General features: G+C 34.6%; 4 protein-coding genes and 1 pseudogene across 6 annotated transcripts; 2 read left to right on the forward strand and 3 right to left on the reverse strand.

Annotated features, from left to right (window-relative positions):
• The first annotated feature begins 2557 nt into the window (after nt 1-2557).
• On the forward strand, nt 2558-5074 carry LOC106409938 (protein SPEAR3-like). The gene is made up of 5 exons (XM_013850476.3): nt 2558-3540; nt 3873-3956; nt 4373-4446; nt 4571-4646; nt 4788-5074. The coding sequence occupies exons 1-5, from the start codon at nt 3310-3312 to the stop codon at nt 4878-4880; spliced, it is 558 nt and encodes a 185-aa protein (XP_013705930.2). The 5' UTR covers nt 2558-3309; the 3' UTR covers nt 4881-5074.
• A 2710-nt stretch (nt 5075-7784) lies between these two features.
• Nucleotides 7785-11155, forward strand: LOC106410996 (casein kinase 1-like protein 3). 2 transcript variants are annotated; one of them, XR_002660135.2, is made up of 15 exons: nt 7785-7999; nt 8081-8121; nt 8198-8267; nt 8345-8493; nt 8563-8658; nt 8738-8808; nt 8905-8966; nt 9044-9107; nt 9199-9283; nt 9372-9498; nt 9581-9657; nt 9766-9823; nt 9909-10045; nt 10143-10492; nt 10681-11155. XR_002660135.2 is itself a non-coding variant. In XM_013851654.3 (14 exons), exons 1-14 carry the CDS (start codon nt 7924-7926, stop codon nt 10293-10295), a joined length of 1266 nt encoding a protein of 421 aa, XP_013707108.2. In that variant the 5' UTR covers nt 7785-7923; the 3' UTR covers nt 10296-10590. The 2 variants fall into 2 exon arrangements, 1 of the variants encoding a protein (XP_013707108.2); XM_013851654.3 differs by lacking the exon at nt 10681-11155 and having other exon boundaries at nt 10143-10590.
• An 808-nt stretch (nt 11156-11963) lies between these two features.
• LOC106410972 (E3 ubiquitin-protein ligase ATL42-like) lies at nt 11964-14389 on the reverse strand. The gene has a single exon (XM_013851615.3). It carries the CDS (start codon nt 13230-13232, stop codon nt 11964-11966), a length of 1269 nt encoding a protein of 422 aa, XP_013707069.2. The 5' UTR covers nt 13233-14389.
• A 216-nt stretch (nt 14390-14605) lies between these two features.
• On the reverse strand, nt 14606-16753 carry LOC106410973 (AFP homolog 2). 2 transcript variants are annotated; one of them, XM_013851616.3, is made up of 3 exons: nt 16553-16753; nt 15298-16197; nt 14606-15221 (listed from the first exon to the last, which is right to left on the reverse strand). In XM_013851616.3, exons 2-3 carry the CDS (start codon nt 16130-16132, stop codon nt 14827-14829), a joined length of 1230 nt encoding a protein of 409 aa, XP_013707070.2. In that variant the 5' UTR covers nt 16133-16197; nt 16553-16753; the 3' UTR covers nt 14606-14826. The 2 variants fall into 2 exon arrangements, with proteins under 2 accessions (XP_013707070.2, XP_013707071.2); XM_013851617.3 differs by having other exon boundaries at nt 15298-16190; nt 16553-16747.
• A 4518-nt stretch (nt 16754-21271) lies between these two features.
• On the reverse strand, nt 21272-22976 carry LOC106409091 (annotated as a pseudogene).
• Between the last annotated feature and the right edge of the window lie 1937 nt (nt 22977-24913).

Below are 24913 nucleotides of genomic sequence, written 5' to 3' on the forward strand. Positions count from 1 at the left end.
TAGTGTAGCAGCCAGCAGGAGAATGCATGTGGACAAAATCTACGGTAGATATTATTTCATAGTTTTTAAACTAGTCATGGTGTATAAATTCTCTCCACTATGCTATGGTTTATGGTAATATGTTATCGGGATATATTAGTGATTTTTATAAGTTTTGTTATTGTTTTACCGTCCAAGTTTAAATATGCGCATGATTTGATATTTGTATCTTTTGTACATTATGTTTTTGACATCTACTCCCGAAAAAACGTGAAGCTAAATTCTCTATAATTTATTTTTGAAAATATGATTTCTTTTAAATTCATGTGAAAGACACAAATTCTCATTATCGTTGATCTATCTGATAGCTTCTTGCGAGTTTCTTGGAATAAGGAACCGATTATAAGGCGAAGATAAGGCCTACTGCAGACGATAGTAGAGACCCACATGGAAATTCACGGACGAGATCGATTAATAAATGTTACGTTCTCATCAATAAGAGATCTCAAAATCTCTGAGAACACACACTAAACTAACCAACAGTCATGGAATATATTTGTGGCAAGCCATATGACAGTTCATGGTTAGCATAAACTTTACATTCATTCAAAAAAAAAAACATTCGTTTGAGTTCTTGCTTTGCTAGCCTTGTAGCAAATTTGATCAATGAATATGATCGACACGCCTTGGACTATCCGAAACGTGCAACTAGTATATGGAGACTATCTCGTGAGCTCTGTCCACCCTAGACCGAAGCCGAGGACGTTTATCTCAATAATTCGTTTTTAGGCAAAATATGATTACCACTCAAAACCTGTAAGTATATTAAACATTGATCACTCAAAATCAAGTTTACTGATAATCCTGCTTATTATAATTAAATTGAAAGTGGCGTCATTACTAAGAAAGAATATTAACTCGTCAGAATCTGACCTACCAAGTGGCACACACCTGTTCGTTCCTTGTCTTTTTAAAATGAGACCCTTTGCTACTTAATTGTTTATTTATGGAGTTGTCAAGGCTAGGAGAGATGTTTGGGGGTATCACATGATTCACGACATACCTACAATAATAATAAACTAGGATAATTTAGCTAATATATAAATCTATAGTAATTAGTATTATGTTGGGCTAATACTAAATTAGGCTAATTTTAGCTTATACTAACCGATGCTCGTTTTATTTTATGAAGTATCCATAGGCCAAAAACTCGGCCTCGCTTATAAAGGAGGCTAAGGAGCCAGAACCAGAACTGAATAAAATTTTAAAGGTTATAAAAGGTTAAACAATTAAATTTTTTATGAAGTATCCATAGTGTAATACTATTAATAAATTATGAAAATTAAATATTTTCTACTATTTTCTAGATATAAATCGAATGGAAAAATCATTTAATTTTGGTGAGACCATTCTCAAAGCAAGGACGGCATCGACTATGTCTCTGACTTTTAGTTGGATAATCATAACAGAATTAAAACACGTTTTAAGAGCATAAATTTATTTGCATAATGACCTTTTAACTCCCTTATATGGGAAAGACAGCACGGGTGTATAGATGTAGTGTATATAACCGGGACTTTTTCTTGATTTAGATACGTGTGAGTATATGATATAGTAGCATTGATTTATTTAAATTTGGTTAAAGTACTTCTTAACAAATAAAGTATATGATATAGTAGCATTTTTAATAAATTATTAGGCTTGGCGTACACTAAATAAAAATTCGATATAAGAATATAAGATAGTGATAATTTTTTCTGATCAACTTATAAGATAGTGATCATTAGATCAGATTTACATTATTCAGTTTACTGTATTATTTAATTTACATTAGTTGCGAATCGATACATGGAGTTAGAAAAAACTATAAAATGTAAATTTGCGAAGAAATCAAATTTGTGAATGTACACACGTGTCTTTTACAAGAAGCTTTTTTTTATAGAAAAGTACATTTGAATCTGTAATATGAATATGACTTTGATATGTATTATATTACATTCAAGTCGTTTTACGTTATATTATATAGTTCCATTGTTTTCCTTTTCCAGCTTTTTTTGTTGTATGTCCCTTACAGAAGCCTTTAGATATATTACATCCCATAAAGGTAAAACAAGAATCATAAAGTTATTTTTATCTCATTGATCTCCCAACAAAATCTTCTTTCTTTTTTTTGACAACCAGCAAAGTTATTGACAGATACATGATTTATTATTATAAATATAATAACAAAGTGTTAATATAATAAAACAAGTATACTTTGAGAAAGTTGTGAATCACAGCCCATAAAGCGGCAGAAGGAAAACAAAAACAAAACAAAAATACTACACAAATGCCCAAGCCTCAAGCTATTTTACTGATAATTTTTTGGTACATTGTTGATTTTAATTAGATTAGTATCTCTAAAATAACTCGAGAAAATTTTGAAATTGTGATTCTAATTTTATTATTAAATAGTGATATCAATTTATCATGAGGACATAATAAAAATACCATTTTTCAAAAAAAGTATTATTTTAAATTTTTTAGCATTTTAATATTAATTAAAAATTAACTATTTGATAAAAAATTCAATTAATTTTATGTTATCATTTTCTTCATCTGACATGAATGTCGATAACATTATGATCTATGTAAGCGTATTTTATGTGTGTTGTCATAAAACCATACTGTAAAGTTACATATATACTAGAAATAGTTATAACCTTGTACTTTACTGCTAATTTCCTACATAGACCATACATGATACACCCTACATGAAAATACTGTAATAAACCGTTAGATATTCATCTATGTAATTAGTGGGTCAATACGAGGATAATATTATAATAACTAGCAAGCTCCGATCTATATATTTAAATGTTTTGTAGTCATTTGTGTTGGAAGTCATCCACAACCGAGGAAAATAGCAAAAAAATATATGATAAATCATGATTAAAATATTACACAATCATTGTAATTTATAAAATGATATTCTTGTCAGAATTAATTGCGAAATCAAAATAAGGGCATAAAATCTATGTAATGTATGTATGTTTATGTGTGTGTGGGACGTATCTAATGAAATCTGGACACAATCTGATCCAGCGATGCAGTAGTTACTGATCTTAAAACCAAAACATAAAAAAAGATTTTTTCTTTCTAAAAAGATAAAATAAACATCTTATAAAGAAGAGATCACCATTGGAGATCTCTCCGATTCCTCAGCTCAAAGCATACCAACCAACCCCACATACATACACACACAAGTATTGTTGCGTTTTCTCTCTCTAAGAAGACTTTCTCTTCCTACGTCTTGGTATTATTATTTGTTCCGGTGTAATACATCAAGAAATGGGTAGTAGTTTCTTTGGGAGACCAAAAATGGGTGGATCTTCGTCTTCATCACCAACATCGTCTTCTCCGGCAAAGAGAGGGAAGAACAAGAATGGTTCTGACAAGCCTAAGCAGCCGCAGAGAGGTCTGGGTGTGGCACAGTTGGAGAAGATTAGATTACACGGCGAACTTAATTGCAACAGTTTCAATACTTACCCTTCTTATCATCCCTCAACTTTCAGTCCTCAGGTACAAATTTCCCGTACATATACATATGTGTATAGATCCATGTAGATATAGTCAAAACCTTTTAGAATTTTATCAGAATTAATAACTCTGGTTTGATCATGATTACTAAATGTTTGAAGTATTTGCCTTTGTGTGTGTGTGTGTGAATGTTTTGGAGATTTCAGCTAAGGTTTAATTAGTAAGGAAGCATATTTGCATTTATAGCTTAACACATCATCATTCATCACGAAAACAAAATCTATGTTTTCATAGGTATAAATTGATTTTTTGAATTATATAGTTTTAGATACTGATTCATCATTTTGCTTGTTTCATCTTGTTGTATAATGTAGGATGATGTGAGAAGTCAAGGAGAATATCCATCTATACCATATTCATCGTCGTCGGTTCATTATGGCATTCATCCAAACATGATGGTAAATATATAGGCCACATTTATTGTTGTGTATGTGTGTGTGAATATATATTGTATCTAGTAGTATCATTTATTTGCTTTCACAAAATTATGATACACATCACATAATTGTTCTTAAATGCATATTTTTGTAGATTTATATGAAATTTCAGTTAGATTCTTAATTGCATTTGAAATCATTTTAATTTCATATATAAACTTAATATGTAAAATCTCCAATTATACTCACATTGATTATCAGATTTGTTTAGCTATCAACATAAAAGAATTCTTAAACAAGTTTCATATCGAACTCTAATCTTTAGACTAATTATAGACGTGAATTAAAAATCAAATAAGATCCATTAATTATACTTAATAGTATGATTATAGGTTTTTATTTAAGCATTCTTCATTATTCTATTTGTGATCTCACAGATGAATGCAAGTAATGATCAATACGAGAGAACAACCACAAGATACATAGATGCTCAGCCTTACATAGCACCAAGGTCCGTACACATTGTTAGAGTTTCATCATACATAATATTTAATTATATGGTATGGTCTTCGTATATACTTCTAGATGTCTGTAATATGTAGAGAAAGCTAATAATTTTTACAACACATGTACAGTTGGAACCCGAACTACGGTATCTTGGAGAGCCAACATTTTGTGGAACCAAACACAACCAGACACTTCTTACATGAGGTTAGTTTTTATGTAGATACATATATCATGTGTCAAGAGATTTAGTGGAACTTAATTTTGACATAATATCTGTGTTCAGTGTCTCAAAATTGTGGCTTAATAATATATGAATCTTTGAATGATTTTTTCTCATTGATATAGGATCCGAGAAATAACTCGTTGGGATCGGATGTTGAGAACTTCCAGACGAGTGACGCAACTGAGCCAGATTTGGAGCTGAGATTGTCACTTTGAGTAATGAATAAATTCATATTATTTTTAAAGAGCCCATGGATTTGTTACACTAAAAAATTAGACAATAATAATATATAATTTAGGTCATCGTTTGATTTGTGGGCATCAGATTTTGATACCATCAAGATGTTTACCTTTTCGACAAAGTATGCTTGTAAATCTACATGATTTTCATATATGTCAAAGTAGTCATAAAGTCATCTCCGTATATTGTTAAGACATGCAAATGCAGTAGATTGGAACTTTCAAATATAGACGGATCATGAACGAGGTATAGGATTAACCTATACGTAAAATTACTTAAGAAACGAGGATGATGGTTCTTTACATTGTGAGGGAGCATACTTGTACGTAAACAAAATCTAGACACAAGTAATTTCGGATCAGTTAAAATGTTATAAGTGATTCTTATTTTAACATTTTTACCACAAAAAAAACAGTGATACGACGTAAAAAAAAAGATGTTGGGTTCTTCAGTTTATTTTGGAAAATTTAAAGTAAAAGTGATACAGTAATATGGACTGACGGTGATTGGTATGGCATTGAAAAGAAATAAAAAATGAAACTTATTAAAGTTTTGAACATATAATTATGATTTTGAACAAGACTAATAAAAAACGTGATCAGTACTCATTATCAAGCTTTTAATCGTACAATATTTGTCTATTTACCATTGATCGAGGTTTATTGTGAATATAATACATAAGAATATTCATATACTATTGAACACCCACCGAAAGTTATTCTTGATTGATCACTAGATTTTATTTATATCATTGAAGCATGTGTTAGCGATGTGTCTTAAATATTTTGACCTTTATGAATATGATTAACCTAAATGAAGGAAGGATCTTTGTTTACAATGTTACACAGTTCACACCACCATTGACGAAATAGTACTGCATTCCAAAAGTCGGACCGAAAATTTATAAACTTATTATTTAGATTACCAACCCAATGGACCCAGCCCACTTAGGTCAATCTGATCATTTCGACCGATCAACATTGCTTAGTCCTAAATTTGTTCAAAAGGGCTATATATGGACTGGTGACCGGTCTCTGAGCGCATGCAACCGCTAGTGATCCTTCTATTGGCCGCGTTAGCTATTTTAGATCGCACATATGTGGAGGCAAACAATGATATAAAAAAAAAAAAGATTGTTACATGGGGTAACCATCATAGATTCATAGTGGTATTGTAATATTATGGCATCGATATATAATAAGAGAGACTGGAGCTTGATCCGCGCATCCGCGCGGGTTTTTATTTTTTTTATAAATAAATATTTATTTTTTATATAGTAATATATAAGTTTAAAATTATATATTAAATAATTTTTTAATATGGCATCTCTAAACATAATAATTTTATACTATATATCGGTAATTTATTTTGTTTTTTGACCCATGATTTCTCCTTAATTATCCTTTTGAAAGATAAATAAAGATATTACGGTTTTGATTTTTATATTTTTGATTTTGTTTGTTTAGAACTACAAAAACGATTTGGGTATAAGATAACTAAGATAATACATACGTATGAATATATTAATTTGTATAATTGGTTTGAATTTTATACATAAAACCATGAATTGTTGTGGTTTATATGAAAGAAAGTTCTAATCTTCTAGGACAGTTATGTACATCAATGATAGTAGACTTAATATTTGAAAGTAGGGAATCCGTAATATCCATATGATAGTAATGACAAATTAATTTTCTTAAATAATTGTTGCTATGATGTTTCGTTAAAATTAAATTTAGAAATATGCATTAATTAAATAGAAAAAGATACAGAATCCTAAAAAGTAGGTTATTAATTATTTTAGTTGCATTAATTAAATTGAAAAAAGACAAAGAAAACTTAAATTTAGAATCATTAAATATATTAGTGGTATGAAAGTGTAAATAATTTGCAAAATTAAGGGGTAATTTTATTTTGTACTTCTCTTTTAATAATATAGATGAATATATTAATTTGTATAATTGGTTTGAATTTTATACATAAAACCATGAATTGTTGTGGTTTATATGAAAGAAAGTTCTAATTTTCTAGGTTACAGTTATGTACATCAATGATAGTAGACTTAATATTTGAAAGTAAGAAATCCGTAATGTCCATACGATAGTAATGACAAATTGATTTTCTTAAATAATTGTTGCTATGATTTTTTTAAAATTAAATTTAGAAATATGCATTAATTAAATAGAAAAAGATACAGAATCCTAAAAAGTAGGCTATTAATTATTTTAGTTGCATTAATTAAATTGAAAAAAAACAAAGAAAACTTAAATTTAGAATCATTAAATATATTAGTGGTATGAAAGTGTAAATAATTTGCAAAATTAAGGGGTAATTTTATTTTGTACTTCTCTTTTAATAATATAGATGTGATGCATAAATACGTAAAAACTGGATATGTTTCTGTAAAAAGGATATGCTATTTGCTCAAAAGTATAGTTCCATTTGTTAAGGAAGTGTACAAATGCTCATCAAACATGTGCCAGAGAGAGGCCCAGAGTTCCCTGCTGAAACCGTTGCAGTTTAATTACGGTAAAGTTTCATCTTAAACTGTACAAATTGCTCATACACTGAGTTTATTACGTAAAGTTTCATCTTAAACTCGATAAATTACGCAATTATTAGAGAAAAAAATAGTGATTAATGTTATTAAATACACATACTACATTAATCAAGTTAATCAATATACTTCAACTAATTGCGTAATTTATCAAGTTATTACTCGATAAATTAATTGCGTAAGAAAACATTGAGTAATTATCACTCGATTTTGTAGAGTGAAAATAATTAACACAAGTTCTGTTTATTTAACAAGTTGAAAAAGTCAAAAAAAAAAAAAATCTCCAGTTTAGGAAACAAAACGAAAGAACCTTAATTACACAGTTGACCAGATCCAAAATTACGAAAACACCCTCGCGTTTTCAATCAACCCTATATCCTCCTTATCTCTCTCTCTCTCTCCGTCGACGTCGCGCACGAACTGATCCCAGATTCGTTTTTTTTTTTGATCGGAGAGCTGCCATGGAACGCATCATCGGCGGCAAGTACAAGCTCGGACGCAAGATCGGCGGCGGCTCCTTCGGAGAGATCTATCTAGGTGCGTGCGTGTATGTGTATGTGTGTTCTCCTCCTCTAAGCTTTGGAATTAACGACTTTGTGTTTATCACTTTCTCCGCAGCTACTCACGTCGATTCGTTCGAGATCGTAGCGGTTAAGATCGTAAGTGTTTCACGATTCGGATCTGTTCCTTTTGCTTCTTCATTTGTAGCTGATGATTTGTTCTTGGTTTTGGCAGGAGAATAGCAAGACGAAGCATCCTCAGCTTCTTTACGAAGCCAAGCTATACAGAGTTCTCGAAGGAGGAAGTAAGCTTGTTACTGATCGTTTCGAGGAGCTTTGATTGTTAGATTGAGAGGAAACTAATGTTTATGTGGGTGTTTAGGTGGGATTCCGCGGATAAAGTGGTTTGGTGTTGATGGGACGGAGAATGCTTTAGTGATGGATTTGCTTGGGCCAAGTCTCGAGGATTTGTTCGTGTATTGTGGGAGGAAGTTTTCTCCGAAGACTGTGTTGCTCTTAGCTGACCAAATGGTATAAAGGCTCAAGTCTTGTTCTTTATGCTATTCTCTTGGCTCATACATTGATCATCTTCTGTTACAGCTAACGAGGATAGAGTATGTACACTCCAAAGGATATCTGCATAGAGATATCAAACCTGATAACTTCCTCATGGGTCTAGGCAGGAAAGCTAATCAGGTATTGTTTCTGTGGTGCTTTTTCTCCATCTGAAACTTTGAAAATGGGATGGTGTTATTGATAAGTCTCTTGTTGTCAGGTTTATCTAATTGACTTTGGACTTGCGAAGAGATATCGTGATGCCAACACCAACCGCCACATCCCTTACAGGTAACCTTGTGCTCCATCTGCAGATGGTTTATTATCTATCTTTTAAGTTTTTAAGGTCGTATTATATAACTTATTGCATTTATTTATTATATACAGGGAGAACAAGAATTTAACTGGAACTGCACGGTATGCGAGTTGCAATACTCATCTTGGAATTGGTAAGAAATGCTGCCAGTTTTTTTTTCCTTTCCCATTTTGTTAAGTATGCTCATATATTTTGGTTTCTCTTTCACAGAGCAGAGTCGACGGGATGATCTAGAATCTCTTGGATATGTGCTTCTGTATTTCCTCAGAGGAAGGTGTGTTGGCTTTTCCGACTTGAAAAGAAACTAGCTAACATTTCCCTTGCTTACGTTGTGTCCTGTTCTCATGAACCACTTTTTTTGCTAGTCTTCCATGGCAGGGTCTTAAGGCTGTTGACAAGAAGCAAAAGTATGACAAAATTTGCGAGAAGAAGATATCAACTCCTATTGAGGTCTGTTTCCCTCTGTTGTCCCGTGGACTTTTCTTTAGTTTCTCAAAATCCATATGCGACTAAATTATCCATACCTCGTTTGTTGCAGGTTCTATGCAAAGGACACCCTGTGGAGTTTGCTTCATATTTTCATTACTGCCACACGCTGACATTTGATCAGCGCCCTGATTATGGATTCTTGAAGCGGCTTTTTCGTGATTTATTCTCACGGGAAGGTACATGTAGAAAATGAAAATGATAGGATTCACAGCAGTGGTTTACCTACCTCCATCAACTAACGGTTTTCTTCTTATGCAGGATATGAAATGGACTATATATTTGACTGGACTATAATAAAGTATCAACAAGCACAAAAATCTAGAAATCAGTCTCAGGTATAACATATCAGTTTAGTTTTCTCTATCTTAAGTATACACGTTTTTTTTCTTTATTAGTTCACATCTCGTGTTACTATCTAACAAAATATTTTATTTCTTCTGCAGACAGTTCCTGGGTCTAGCAATACTCGTGCGACGCCAATGGACACAAGCAATCATCGAGGTTAGCACTAGTTGATGGCATGTTAAGTTTCTTATTGCAGTTATTTATCTCAAAATCTCTGTTTTATTGATGCTCTGTTTTGTAGGGGGACCAAATATTCCTTATGAAGCCGACGTCTCTGAGCGTGTCAGATCGGGTAAGGCCATTGGTCCAAGCCCACAGATAAATAACAATCCTGCTACAGGGAGGACTCTGGGTTTTGATCAGCCCGTCCACAAGAATGTATGTTTACTCTTCATGGTTCCCTGACAAATTCTTTAAACCCGTATTGCATTGTCAATTGTAAGACACCATTTAATTTACTGAAACACCACTGCAGGTGAACATGCCATCCACTTCGCTGTCTCCTGCGGGTACCTCAAAAAGAAATGTCGGACAATCAGGTTTCCCTCCGGAAACCACAAATGCTGGGTATGAAAGTGGGAAAAGAACCGGAGGCTGGACTTCATCATTCATGTCTCCAGATAAATGATGCAAAGAAAGCAAAACATTATCTGAGATGGTGAGCTATTAATGTGAGTCATGCCCTTGGAAGATTAAAAAGGTGTTAGTGACACCAAGTTCTGATTTCTGCTGTATATTATCTGAGATGTGTGTGGACAGGCAGCTATAGAGGATGGTGTTTTTCCATGAACACATTCATGTTACACACACACAAAGACATGAAGTGTATGTTTGCTTTTCATTCAAGATTTGCTCCAACCTTTGTATAATTCTTACCACCAGATTTGTTATATTGTTATATATGTCAAGTTTTAGTTACTCAAGTTTGTGTTAAGGCTCATAAGTTGGGCTTTAGCCTTATTGTACTGCTGAGTATAATATTTTATGTTAATGGATAACAATATTCTTTGCAGAAATCCAGAGCCAAGCTTTTGACCTGGGAGCTGTCTTCAGAGGCTTAGGAGAGCGCACACGTTTCTCCTTTTTTAATGACGTAGGTTTCAGAGGAAGATGTTGAGAGCCAACATGGGGTTCTTAAATTCAGAGGTAGCGACCGAGCAGTTAAATCTGAAAAAGGAAAAAAAAAAACAAATATGTCAAAGAGAGCTTATGAAGCCAGGAAAACAAGGTCGAGTCATGTATTGGTTTGGGTACAACCGGCCTGTGTTTCTACTGTATCCGACTGCTTGGTTTGTTGCGGTCTTTAGGAAAATCATCATCATCCATGAGGTAGGTGAAGGTTGTATCTGCAGCCTCAGTGGAAACAATACCTCAGGCCGTGAGAGAGGATCTAATTGTGTAACATGATGTGTTTGTATTATGTTTGGCTTATGATGTTTTTTTTTGTAATTTAGTCATTAGTGTATTATATATACTCTTCAAAATACATATCATCTCGAAATCAAATGCTAGAATGAACCACACAAAAAATGAAAACCACGAATAATTCGTTAGAGCATTATGAAAGCCTTATACCACATAATAGAGTTTTTGTTTGTTAAAGCCATATGAAAGTTATTGTTTAGCTTGATCATATTTTATTAATTTCCTGGGGTTCAGTTTAATAATATACGTATATACAATAATATTGCCAGTCCATTCATAATCGTCATAACGTTGGACCACATGATATGATGCAATGACTTATTTCTTACATCACAAGAATCTTTGGCCCCGTATACCTATTTCGTATTATATGATTCGTTCATTGGAAATTTTTCAGATACGAATAAAGTCTGCTCAATATCATATACACGAGTTAGTAACGTTAACAGAATAACACAATATCAAAAGACAAAACCAAGGGGTAGTTCATAACTTGATGTAACACATGTGTATTAAAGTTATAAGGATATGATGCAGTCATTCACAACAATTTGATGCAGACATAACAATAACTTCTAAATGAACGTGGTTGCTTCTGTAGCCAGGTAAGCTGACATGTTCCATTTATTGAAAACAATGATCACCATTTTATAAAATGGAATACCAGAATAAAACTCAGTAATAATTCAATCCATTAATTTGTATTGAATCAAAACTTTGTTTATACATAAATTCATCGTATTTACACAAATAATTTTCTTTTGACCTAACTAACATGTGTGTGTTTTTTTTGCAAGACATAGATCAAAACTAAATATAAATTAATTCTGTAACTTTGAAAAATTTGCAATTCTTAAAGAAGAAAAAAAAACTAAACATCTAAGTGTAGGTGTGTTATGTTAATTTGCTTTCTTAATTCTCTATTAGCAAACCATTGTGCTGTGTTTCTAGCGATCGGCAGCCACAAACGCCGTCTTCTCTCCGTTTCTAACGCAGTCACTGCGGTTAAACCGCTATAATCTCCATGAACCGCAACACTGAGTCTAGGAACTGTAGTGATCTCAGAGACCGATCTTCTTCCTGGCTCGACCATAACGCTTCTTGCTTTCGAACCAGACTCTCCATTTTCCGACAACAACATAGTTTTCATCGTACTCAACTTGTTCTCCAACATTCTCTTCTCTTCCATCTCTTCCTTGACTCCCAAGATACCTCTTCCACCCTCTTCATCACCTCTCTTAACTCGATCCATCGATAAGAACCTCTGGCTTGAAATCGAACTAACCATTTCCGAGTTCAAAAACATCAAATCCGACGTACTCACATTGCTCCAACGATTCTTGAACACAACATCAGACACAATGATCCTATGATTGAACTTATGCATCAGCTTCCTCTCGTCTTTATCGTTTCCGTGTTGATCAAGTAAGGGTTTCTCTTTATGACCTAATTTAAGAATCTTCCGAAAACTATCTCCGACGCTGAATCTCGATGACCCACCAACTTCTTCTTCTTCTTGTTCTTCTCTTTCGATGTAAAGCTCCAAGCTCGAATCATCTCTCACCTCAGACTGATTCAAGAACCGAAAACTGTTTCCGTAAATAGAGTACTCTTCTTCTATCGAGACTCTGTCTCTGCATAGAGGGCACGTAGCGTGCTCCTCAAGCCACTGATCGATGCATCCGACGTGGAAAGCGTGACGACATTTTGGCAGCAATCTAAGAATCTCGACACTTTCGAACTTAGACAAGCAAACAGAACAGTCAAGCCCTTGTTTTGATCCTTTCAAAGCAGAGAACCTGAACAGAGGAAGTGACTCGATTACTGTTCTGTCTAAACCGGAGAACCGGTCCGACGAGTTAGTTGACCGGTTAACGAATATTCCTTGTATGCTCCGGCGATCTTGCCGTCTTCCGTCGCCGGTTCTTGACCGGAGATCGATGTGGCAGCACTTAGCGTAGACGAGGAGGAAGAAAGTGAGCGAGAACATGATGGCGAGAACTACGGTGACGACGGCCAAACTCGGCTCGAAATTGGCGACGAGGTCGCCGTTTGTGAGCGGAGGAGCAGGACGCTGAGCAGAGACATAGTAATAGCTGTGCAAGGTTGTCAGAAAGAAGAAGAAGATGTTTTGATACATCGTAAGAAGATGTTTTTCTTATTTTTCTTGGAAAGGTTTAGGTTTTGAAATAGTTTTATTGCAGAAGCAAATGAGATTATGTTAGAGAGATTGATTAATATAAATTACGTCATCTACGATACATACTCAAGACTATAGAATATACAGAACTTGTTTGTCATCTATATTTAAAATTACAACTTGCATGGCACATTTGGATTTTTAGTTTGGTTCTTGGTCTAGAAACTATTTAAAAAAAATTAGTACCCTACCAAAATATTTCTATATGGAAAGCCATCACTAACTTATAACCAAGAAAAATTATATTCTTATTACTTATAAATGATAGTTGTTGACAGATTAATTGGCAATGCAACTTAAAATAAATATAAAATGAGGTTTCTTGCACTCGCCGAAAGTATAGAAAGTCAACCACCAGTTGCATAGAATTCCATTTTCATGATTGAGTGTGATGGCTTGGATCTGTGTTTCACTCTTGACAATGGTTGATAAACCAATGATCTTAGATTTGTTTCAACGTATTAAAGCCCATTTCTTAAATCAGTGGGTTTCTAATATCACAGATGATTAAACATTTATTTTAACCCAAAAAAGTATAACGCCCCGACTACCCACAGCTAATGGGCCACCCACGCCTGCTCTCTCGGCCCGTGGGCCCCATCCTGTCTGATGGTAGGTCCGTTAATTTTCCAAGGCTCGGAATCATTGTTTACTGATCCTGCAATCACCACCCGACCTTTCCCCGTGCTTTGGCCTCACTCGCACGGTATCGCGAATCACTTCCCGATAGGTCACCCATCCTTTCACTATTCCAGCCCAAACACGATTAACTCTGGAATTCTAAACGAATGTGTGATGGAAAAGGTAAGTTAACTTTGGTGACATAGGTAGCCAAATCAATTCTCTTAAGCCATTTCACATATCACAACTCGGGATGTTACAATTCACCCCGTCTCAAAGAACGCAACGTCCTTGTTGCGGCCCACGACAGGTCTCAAGACGCCTCTCAGGTCAGAACTGAGATGGCTAACCAGCTCTGATACCACTTATAACGCCCCGACTGCCCACAGCAAATGGGCTATCCACGCCTGCTCTCTCAGCCCGTGGGCCCCATCCTGTCTGACGGTTGGTCCGTTAATTTTCCAAGGCTCGGAATCATTATTTACTGACCCTGCAATTACCACCCGACCTTTCCCCGTGCTTTGGCCTCACTCGCACGGTATCACGAATCACTTTCCGATATGTCACCCATCCTTTCACTACTCCAGCCCAAACAAGCTTAATTCTGGAGTTCTAAACGAATGTGTGACGGAAAAGATAAGTCAACTTTGGTGACATAGGTAACAAAATCAATTCTCTTAAACCTTTTCACATATCACGACTCGGGATATTACAAAAAGGAGAAGAGTTTACAAAACTACAACCACTAGTACACAAAAGCGAAGAGATAAATGTAGAACTGAGTAACAACTAACAAAACAAGCAAAAGCATAGAGATTACAAACACAACATAGCGGAAAAGCACCGTTAAAACTTTGGCACCGAGAGTTACAAACCACTTTCCCATACTGTTTTACAAACATCAATACATTATTCAGGTATGAGCCGAGGCAGCCGACATTCCCACGGATGACTCAGGGCTAACATACTCCTCGCTTGCATGCCTCACAAACTCCTCCGGCGACATGTGTGAGCCGTGGCAAGCGCATACTATCTTGATCTGGTTCGCGTTGTACCTGTATGTGACACCGGATATCGTCCGACCGTGAGGGCCTGACCCTGTAGTTGAGACCCAAGGTAGGTTGGGACGCGCGCCAGATCCTCCAAACTTCACATCAGCTGCCATTCCTGGTTTTATGGCGGAAAAGTCGAAAGAGAAAGCTGTACTAATGTTGTTGTTGTTGTTGGTGTCTCCTGCTGGTCGTTCTGATGCATCCTCTGACGAGCCTTCCTCTGCAACAGGCTGTTTCCCCTCGCCTTTCGCCGTAGCTTTAGGGAGACAATAAGAAGTTAATGACTTTGCAAGTAATGATTCTACACCAGTTTAAGGGAAATGTTTGCTTACCTGAGTTTGATGGACCTCTTCCAGCAAATGGAGACTGAGAAACTGCGACAATCCCATCCTTATCAAGCATAGGGAGCTGAACCGGTGAGTATCCGAACATGGTTGGGAGATTCCCAGTATTAGCAGTAGGCTGAGTCAGACTTGTAGCTGCTGCAGCATGTGGTCCAGACTCTTTCGGTGGTAAGGAGTAAGGTAAACCAGTGATGACGTTCTGTGGATGAACAGCGAAAGGTACGTTGTAACTCATGTTGCGGATTGTAGTTAACGCTTCAGTGTTCTTCCTTTGACCAGCGGCTATGTTGTCCATATCAGCGGTTGGACGAGCCGCCACATCCTTTGCGAGGTTGGAAGAAGAACCACCACCACCACCTGCTTCAGACTCCGCAACATCTTCGTTATCAGCAGTTGATCCTTCATCAGTCGCGTTCGAAACATGGGATGCCTTTGTCTTCTTCTTCTTCTTCTCGTGCATATCAACACGTGCCTCCTCCTTTCTTTTGCTGCTTCCTGCTTCTTTCACTACCTCATCCTCCACCCACAGAGGCTTGGTGGAAGCTTCACCGTCGGCGGTGGGAGCTTTGGAGAGGTCATTGAAGAAATTCTGCGGAGGAGGAGGAGGTTCAGAACTCTGCTCTGCTGCTGGTGGTCTTTGAGAAGTTGTTGGATGAAGAAAGTTCTTGAAATCATCAATCACTTTAGCACTTCTATCACCTCCTCCTCCTCCTTCTAGATTGTAATTATTCTCAGAGGAGGTTCCAGCATTGTTAGTACCTTTAGCTTTGCCTCCACCACATGAGAGACCCAAGCTGAGCTCAAGCCCATTATCATCATCCATTTCTTTTTGTTTCACACTATCTAATCCTAAACAGCTCAACAGATCTTTACAACATCCCCTGTCATCTGAGAAATCATTAGTCACACAAAAAGGAACCCATTCATCACTTTCCCTTTTTAAAACATCTATAACCAAAAAAGGAAAGATACAAAAAGGAGTTCCTTTTTGATCTAGAACCCCCCTAACAAGTAGCAGATCTGTACTACTATCATAAACCTCTTAAATCACTCCAAAGTACCAGACTTTCGAGTTCGAAATCATCATAGATTCATACCCACAACCCTAATTAACGCAGCTGGAGAGCAAAGTCAGCTAAAATTAGAGCGATTTCTTCAATCACAAAGAAGCTATTGCGCGAAATTAAAAAAAAAAGAAGCTCAGAGATCTTAAATCGAGGCAGAGAGAGAACAAAGGTAAGACCTGAAAGGGGGAAGGAGACGATCGGAAGAAGAGAAAAAACCCTAGCAGCTTCGCGGCGTCGCTCCTTGGTACTCAGTCTCGGACATAGTACGGATCAATTCTTAATAATTTTTGTTTTTTATTTTATCCATTTTGTATTTCCCTATTACTATTTCTTATTTTATTCAGTTTTTTTTTCTCTTCCTTTTGGCATTTGATTGATCTCTTTGAATTTGATAAGCTATAATATATAACTATTACTAAGGGGTTGTTATTGGTTTACAGTTTAAAAAGAGTTTTGATGATTTTGGAAAATAAATATTTTACTGAATTTAAAAAGAGTTTTAGTGATATTTAAATTTCTTAGATTATTTTTTAAAAAGTTTTATAGATTATTACTGATTCTTTAATCGAAGATAATTATAATTTTTTCAAAGTTATCTTCAAGTATCGCATTAGATTGTGTCATTTTGTTTTATAAACTCTTGTTCTGGGATTTTTGATGTTGTTTCACCATCATCAACCCGTAATAAGGTTTTGGATCGTACACAGTTTTTCTTGATAATTATAAATCTTCTGGTAATTAAAGAAACAGATTTTGGAGGTATCATACTGTAATTTTTTTACCGAGGAAAACAGAGAACATGATAGAATTTGAGGTATGAATTATTGAGAGAAAGATGTAAAAATGGAGACGTTTTTGCTAAAGTTTATACGAGAATAGAAGCTTCGTGAGATGTGATGTGTGTTATAGGGTAGTTTAGGACTTAGGAGTATATATACAAACAATTCACCTCAAAAGATTTGGGAAGGAGAGTTGAATTACACTTTTTATTATAACAATTCAATTTAATAAATAAAATCCTTTGAGAATACATGGTCAATGTGCAATACTTTGATAATAGATTTTATGAAGAAAAACTTGTAAAATCCATAAACCAATAACCACAGATTATAAGAGATTAGCAAAATCAGTATTTAAAAAAAAAAATTGAATAACACAAGACTTTTATTGACTTTGTAAAATTCTGAACCTAATAACACTAGATTTTAGCATAGTTTTGAAAAGTCTTGATTGAATAACACTTGAATCATCACAATATATAAATCTTTATAACTCTTTGCAAATAAATAATCCAATAACACCCTCTAAAACTATTCTGTTTTGGATTTCCTTTTTCTTCTCTAACCATAATGTTTAATACAAATGCTAGATTGTGAAAATTTCATCATCAAAAATATTTTGTCCATCTCCATTATTAGTTGGGCATTAAGTCAACTGAATACCTGAGATATTCATTATATATAGTATGACTTTATTTATAACCATTTATTTTTCAAATAATTTTTTTTAAAGAAAATAAAAAGTTTGAGAGTTGAGAATACAAAACATTCCACATTTGTGTTCAAATATATAAAAAATAAATGAAGCTCCCTATAACAAAATATAATGCAATAATAATAAAAATTGACTATTCTCAAAAACATGTCAGTTACATAGGAGTTATGAATACCTCCACAAAAAATTGTATATAAGACATGGATGTAAATATGCGCCTAATTTCTTTCAATTCCAACATTTGTTTTAGGCCTAAACTAGTTTATATATTCACATTTTTATAATTTGTTACTGCCAATTTAAACTGATCCATTTCTTATAAGATGTAGATTTGTTTAGTATCTCAGCCTTCCACATCTTTGATGACTTGATAAACAAGATCAAGCCATTTTTGAAAGATAAAAATTAATTGGAAAGTGTACATGAGTCTGATAAGAGATTAAGATGGTCATGGTAGTATCGTTTTATTTATTAGAGCAATTAATGATAATGCTTTGTTGTCTTGAATTGTTGTTTTTTCTCATCACTCTCAACTGTCTTTTTCAGACACTTGTTAGGATGTTGTATAGCTGATGATTTGATTAATGTGATAAGATTCATCCTAAAATACCCGGTGGGCTATGTTGACCAAGCAAGTGTGTTTGCGAACTATGCACAAGAAATGCATTACTGTTATACTTACTTTATAGTAAAAGACTTAGAATTTGTATTGAATGGAGTATACCATAAGTAACACATTGAAAATATGAATGTGCTTACCGTCGACCAAAGTATCGTGCTCATGCTCACATTATCTATGTTTATAGATTAAATTTTGTAGTTGATGTTTTACCACGTGCAGTTTCATCATATTGGAACATCTTTGGCTATACTCTTGCTTGATTACTCTATTATCAAAAATAATATCAAAAATATATATTACACTATATGATTAGTAAGTAGACAAGTTAATTAATAAATTATTAGTCTTGTGTATGAATGATTTTTATTTGCTAGGGAATTTACTAAGAACCTACATCCAAAGAATATGTGTATAAATGTCCTCATGCAGTCTCTATATATGGCATTGAAGTGGTAAATGGAGAAACGATTGCACTGTGCAGTTGTCTCTTGAATTGATTTTTTTTCATCTCTCTTTCTTTTTGCAGACACTTGTTGGGCTGTTGTAACTGCAGAGTTGATCAGTGCCATAAGATTCATTCTGAAGTATGATACAAAGTACACTGAGTACTATGCTTAGTACTTGGTGGATTATGCTGACCCAGCAAAGACATTATCGAACTATGAGCAAGAAAAGCATTACTGCTACACTTACTCTGTAGCTAAAGAGGGTTAGATTTTATATTGGATGGATGAATACCAACAGAAGCACCAACTTACCGTCCACCGAAGGATGATCCTCATGCTCAGATTGCTTCTGTTGAGCGATTGACTTATGTAGATGAGATGTTATATCACCTGCAATTTCATCCCATTGGAGCATCTTTGGCTGTATTCTTACCAGATTACTCCACTGTCAAAAAAGTAATGATTAAATATATATTTCATTGCGAGATTAGTAACTTATGAAAGATTATAGTAGAGAAGTTAATGAATATAACTTATTAATATTGTGTGTTGTGTGTCTTATTTGCTAGGGAGTTTACAGAGGACCTACATCCATAGATTCTGTGTATAAATGTCCTCATGCGGTCTCCATATATGCCATCGAAGTTGTAGACAGAGAAACCATTGCGCTTGTGAAATCTACTCATGGCACAGAACTAGGGGATAAGGGTTATTTCAGAGTATCTCTAGACACCATGCTAGTTGAGGTGCCATACAAAGGAAAAAATGCTCATCGCGATTTTGCACAACCATGCAGTTTGCTCTCTCGCTTTTGTTTCCCGAAACTTCCACCTCGAGAAGTTTGACTCTAAAAGGTACAGATTTTTTAAATAATTTTTGATATAGGAATATTTGTATTGCTAAGTGTATATTTAATCATTGTTGATTGCAGGAAGTGGATTGCCTCTCACATTTTGCGCCTTCACCAAACAGTCGAGATTGATACTTTTGGTTGTGAACTTGTTTCAGTTGAAAAAAAATTCATTTCTCGAGTCTAAAACTTGTTTGCTCTCATCTTTATGTGTTTGTTTTGGAGCTTGAATTAGTATGTGTTGCTTTGTCAGAATGTTACTTAAAAACCTTAGCAAAAAACTCATGTTCAGTGGCGATGCTTCCTCTGTTTCTCAACTTGATTCGTCAAGCCAAAAGCAAAAATAGGCATTCTCCTGTTGCATCTTCCATAAAGCTGTCAAGCCCTGAGCCACCATAACCATAGCTCCATGTATTTTCCCTTGCCATATTTTGGTCTAATCATGGTGATTCTTCTTTTCATAAAGATGACCTGACAATTACTCCATCCCTCCCAATCACCAAAAACAATCATAAATCAAGAAACAATCATCCCTAAAACATAGTATTTTTGCTAATTTTGATATATGTCTTAGGTCATAAGCATTAAATAAAACTAGATTTTGATCTGTGCACCTGCACGGGTGTTTACTTTAGCTTTTATATAAATATATATTTTTGTAAGTAGACATTGTTATATATTTTCTATTAAATGTTATTTTGTTTTTCTTATAAGTATAATATCATATTTCTTATATTTTTTTTTCAAAATCTGTAGCTATTTATTTTTCATGCCACTATTATATATATATATATATATATATATATATATATATATATATATATATATATATATATATATTATATAAGTATATGTCATCATATAATTAATGTATTTTATATGTACCATCATATAAGTAATCATATAACTAATAGTATTTTATATGTACCATCATATAAATAATCATATATATTATATTTTTAAAATTTAATGTGAAATATAAAAACCATAATTTAATTATATATATTATATTTTTAAAATTTAATGTGAAATATAAAAACCATAATTTAAGTTGATATTTAAAATTGGACTTTGTATTTTATTTTTCTTATATATATTTAAAACATTTTTTTATAATGGTTATTGGAAAATATTTTAGTAAAAATCAATTTTTGAATATTATGTATATTTTTGAATCAATTTTGATATAAATCAATTTTAGATTAATATTTTGATTTGAAAAATTTATATAAAGTTTAAATTTTGTTTTATGATTATTTTAGACAAATTATATTTTTAGGTAATTAGATTAGACCATTTACGTATATTCTAAGGTGTGCATAGATATATAGTTTTTCATAATAAAATGGACTTCTAATTTCTCTTGATAACATAAGTCCATTACTTTTTTTTCTTAATATATTGTTATCCATGTTTTCAAACAATATTATATTTTTTTACTGTTATATATGTTTTCAAACACTTCCTAAAAATGTACTTTTAATTTAATAAAATAGATATTAGGAGGGAAGCTCCAAACTGTAGATAACATACACACCACCAAGGTTATGTCCTCCACGATATAGTGCACCACTTACAAAACTAAAAGATAATAAACACATCAGATCTTATTAGCCTCGGAAGAAAATTTTCATTCAACTGGATTTGTAGGCCAAGCAGTCGACTTCCAAGCAAATGTGTCCAGGACTCCCATCCATGGTCTTTCTTACAACCGCTTGGTACTCCACAGGGGCACCACTCGGATCACCATTGCCTTTGAAGATAATGTAGAAGATGGCATTGTTGGCCTTGAGCTTCATGCATGGCAGCGACTCTTCCTTAGTTTGTATAGTTACCTTCTTGATTTCCAATGGTAGAAATGGCCTCAGGTCGCTCTACAAAACACACAAACTCAAAGTTATGGCAAAAGAAAAAACCATCAGTGAGAAGCCACTAGATTAAAGAAGAACCTACCTCATGTGCCATCCACTTATAGTGAAAAGCAAACTCCGCATACATATGAAGCCACTCATGTCCTTGCAAGTCTGATTCTTGCAACTGTGAAGCCTTGAGTGAATCAGATATCTCATAAATCAAACCCAATCATTCAGATGAAGTAAAGTTAGCATACCTCATAAAACTGCCCCTTATTGCTAATTGCAGCCATCTCATCTTTGGTGAACCACTTGGGCATTTTACCTTTGTAATAATCGTCAACTCCATCCTCCTTCCATCTTCTCTCAGGCCCAGTAAACGTAAGTCGAGGGCCGCTAGGAACTAATAACCAGATATTCCAGACAAGATATTGAAAACTGGAGAAAGATAATATTAGACAAGAGAACCACCTTTGACTAGTCTAGTTATATATATACCTTTTAGTCTGGAAATTTCGGTCTGTGCCACAAAGGATGCCTGTTCCGGAAGGAAATCTTTGAAAACACACGTCTGAAAGTTGCAAAGAGAGTTGCTGGATGTATCAATGGCCTCCAACGTTATGTAGTAATAGAGGCACCGAGTAAACATCAGCTCATCGTTGTATTTGTTTATAGCAGCCAGTTTGAGGCTTGTTCCCTACAAGATCAAACAAGTTCACCATCCATGTCATGGATAAAGAGCTCAGATATTAACTGTTGTTTACCTTCTCAAGATTGTAACAGTGAAGTCCAAGTCTACTAAACAAGTAGACAAGCCGATGTCATATGGGTAATCATACTTGTTTTCCACTAAGTGAGGAACTAGTTCACCACCATACGGAAGATAGAAGTAATCAACATCGAAACCCTGCCCACATTCAAAAAGCAATACTTTAAGATAATCATAGCAAAAGCCAATCACTTTAACATCAATTCGATCAAAGTCAAATCAATTTTAGCATAAATTTGATCAAAGCCAAACACTTTTAACATGAATTCGATCAAAAACCAATCAATTTTAACATAAAAAGATTCTAGAGAGCTTACGTCGGACTCTAAAAATTGACGGTTGTACTCCTTCTCGATCACAGGATCAATCTCATCGTCATCCCATGGATTGCGACCGTAATCAACCTTGGAGAAACTCTGTATCGGAGCTGCGCCTGAGCTTCCTGAAGATTCCAATTTCCGTTTAAGCAAGATCGCAATCTCAGTCATCGTCTCCGATTTCGTCTAAACCCTAATCGCAATCGCAATCGCAATCGCAATCTCAATCTCCAAGCGAGGGTGATGATTGTTTGATTAAACTAATCCTTTTTCACATTCCAGATTTACGTTTATACCCCTCTACTTTACAATTTTCATAGAAGACCACCTCTCCTTTTATTAGCTGACAAACGTTTTGTTTTTGGAAATATATATATATTTTTATCATTAAATTCCTTTTTCAACTCTATCTCTTATACTTCATGTTTTCTTTTACATTATTATAAGATGAGAACATTATCTTGATTTACAATCGATATATTATTAGATTAGCATTTCATGAGAAGAAATATCTCACTATAAGTAACAAAAGACATTTTCAATAAATAATACTATAAAATTTTGATTAATGTTCCAATTTTTTTTTGTTTTCTTTGAAATTGATTTTTTAGGTTTTAATTAATGCTTTTCGTTTTAAAACTAAAATATAAAATTAAGTGTAAAATATATTTGGTCAAATTATATCAGGAAGTTAATAAAACTATTAAACAACAAAAAATAATATGTAAGTATTTAATTCTTCTTAATATGTGTGAATAACCTAAAACATCATTATTTCAAATGCAAAAAGATAATATATATAATATATTATTAAATTTATTATAAGGGCATATGCTTTCATTCTTTTTTGCTAAAAGTGTAAATATCATTAATTTGAATGAATGTCTGATCACAATACAAATTGAAATCTGATTTGCTCGAAAGCTAATTCAGATTCTATTGGCCGTAAAAATATAAAAAAACCCATAGAACCTAGAGAGAACTAAGAGTGTTCAGAGGTGAACAACACTTAGAACTAAGATTATTGCAACAAACATTAGCTATTAGAACCTTACACAAGCATTTCTTGATACCTGAAGCTGAGCCTTAAGCATCGAAGAGTAGGCTAAAACGGTGTTGAAATGCCGACGACAAACTCGGAGATTCTCTCAAGCTGCGACGACGGAGGGCTGGCAACACCCAATCCGGTGCAAGCTGAGGTGGGCTTCGTTGAAGACAACACCAATAACCGCTCGGGAAGCTCACAACCTGACTATCAAAGCTGACTACACTTGTTTTGAAACTCAGGTATCATGGTCAAGCGCAGGCGGTCTTAAGTCCGGCCACGCGACCCAGAGATTAAGTGCAGACAACAAATCAGTCAAGAGAAGCATCCTGGAGCATTGCGAAGGAGATGAAGATCTGGAAAAGTCAGTAGACACCTCAAAAACAGGTGAATCCGAGTGTGAGCGAGACTCTAGCATCATGACCTGGAGGAAACACGGCGGGACTGTCCTCGAAGAACCCTGAGTATTCAACCACCAAAGAACAATAGAAAGAGACACAAGCCGCAACACAGGGACAAACCATGGAAGCTAACACTTGAAGCAAAGGAAAGAGGCCCTCAACGAAGAGCCACAGCTCCGCCGTACTCAGAGAAAACAAATTCTCGAGGAGAGGCTCTAAAGAACCTTGAAGCTACTAGACCCTTGAACCATCGGGAGGCAAGGCAGCAATGAGAAGAGAGGTAGCTACGCTCTCGAAAAATCACCACTCTTGAGATTAAGATCTGACCCAGATCTTACGCCGACAGTCGGAGGAGGCAGAGAATCAAGGCCACCGAGAATCGCACCACCATCACACCCTCGTCTGTACTCCAGAGAAGAGAGGCGCTCTTGCATCCATGTGAACGACGAAAGATGATTGTTTTCTAGCACATCGTGCTAGACTATCCGCCTTTTGATTTTCCGTCCGAGGTACATGAATGATCTCTAAACTAGTAAAACGTGTCTTCAGTAGCTTTATGTCATGCATATAACTCTCAAACACCGGCCATTCCTCTGGTTCTGAAACCATCTTTACCACTTGAGAACAATCCATAGCAAAAGTAACCTGAAACTGATGTAAATTCCTTATACATTACATTGCTCATATCAACACTTTCATCTCTGCATGAAGAGGTGAAAGACATGCCCTAGAATTCCTTG

This window comes from Brassica napus, chromosome C7, assembly GCF_020379485.1.
Source record: "Brassica napus cultivar Da-Ae chromosome C7, Da-Ae, whole genome shotgun sequence".
In the NCBI taxonomy this organism is placed as follows: domain Eukaryota; kingdom Viridiplantae; phylum Streptophyta; class Magnoliopsida; order Brassicales; family Brassicaceae; genus Brassica; species Brassica napus.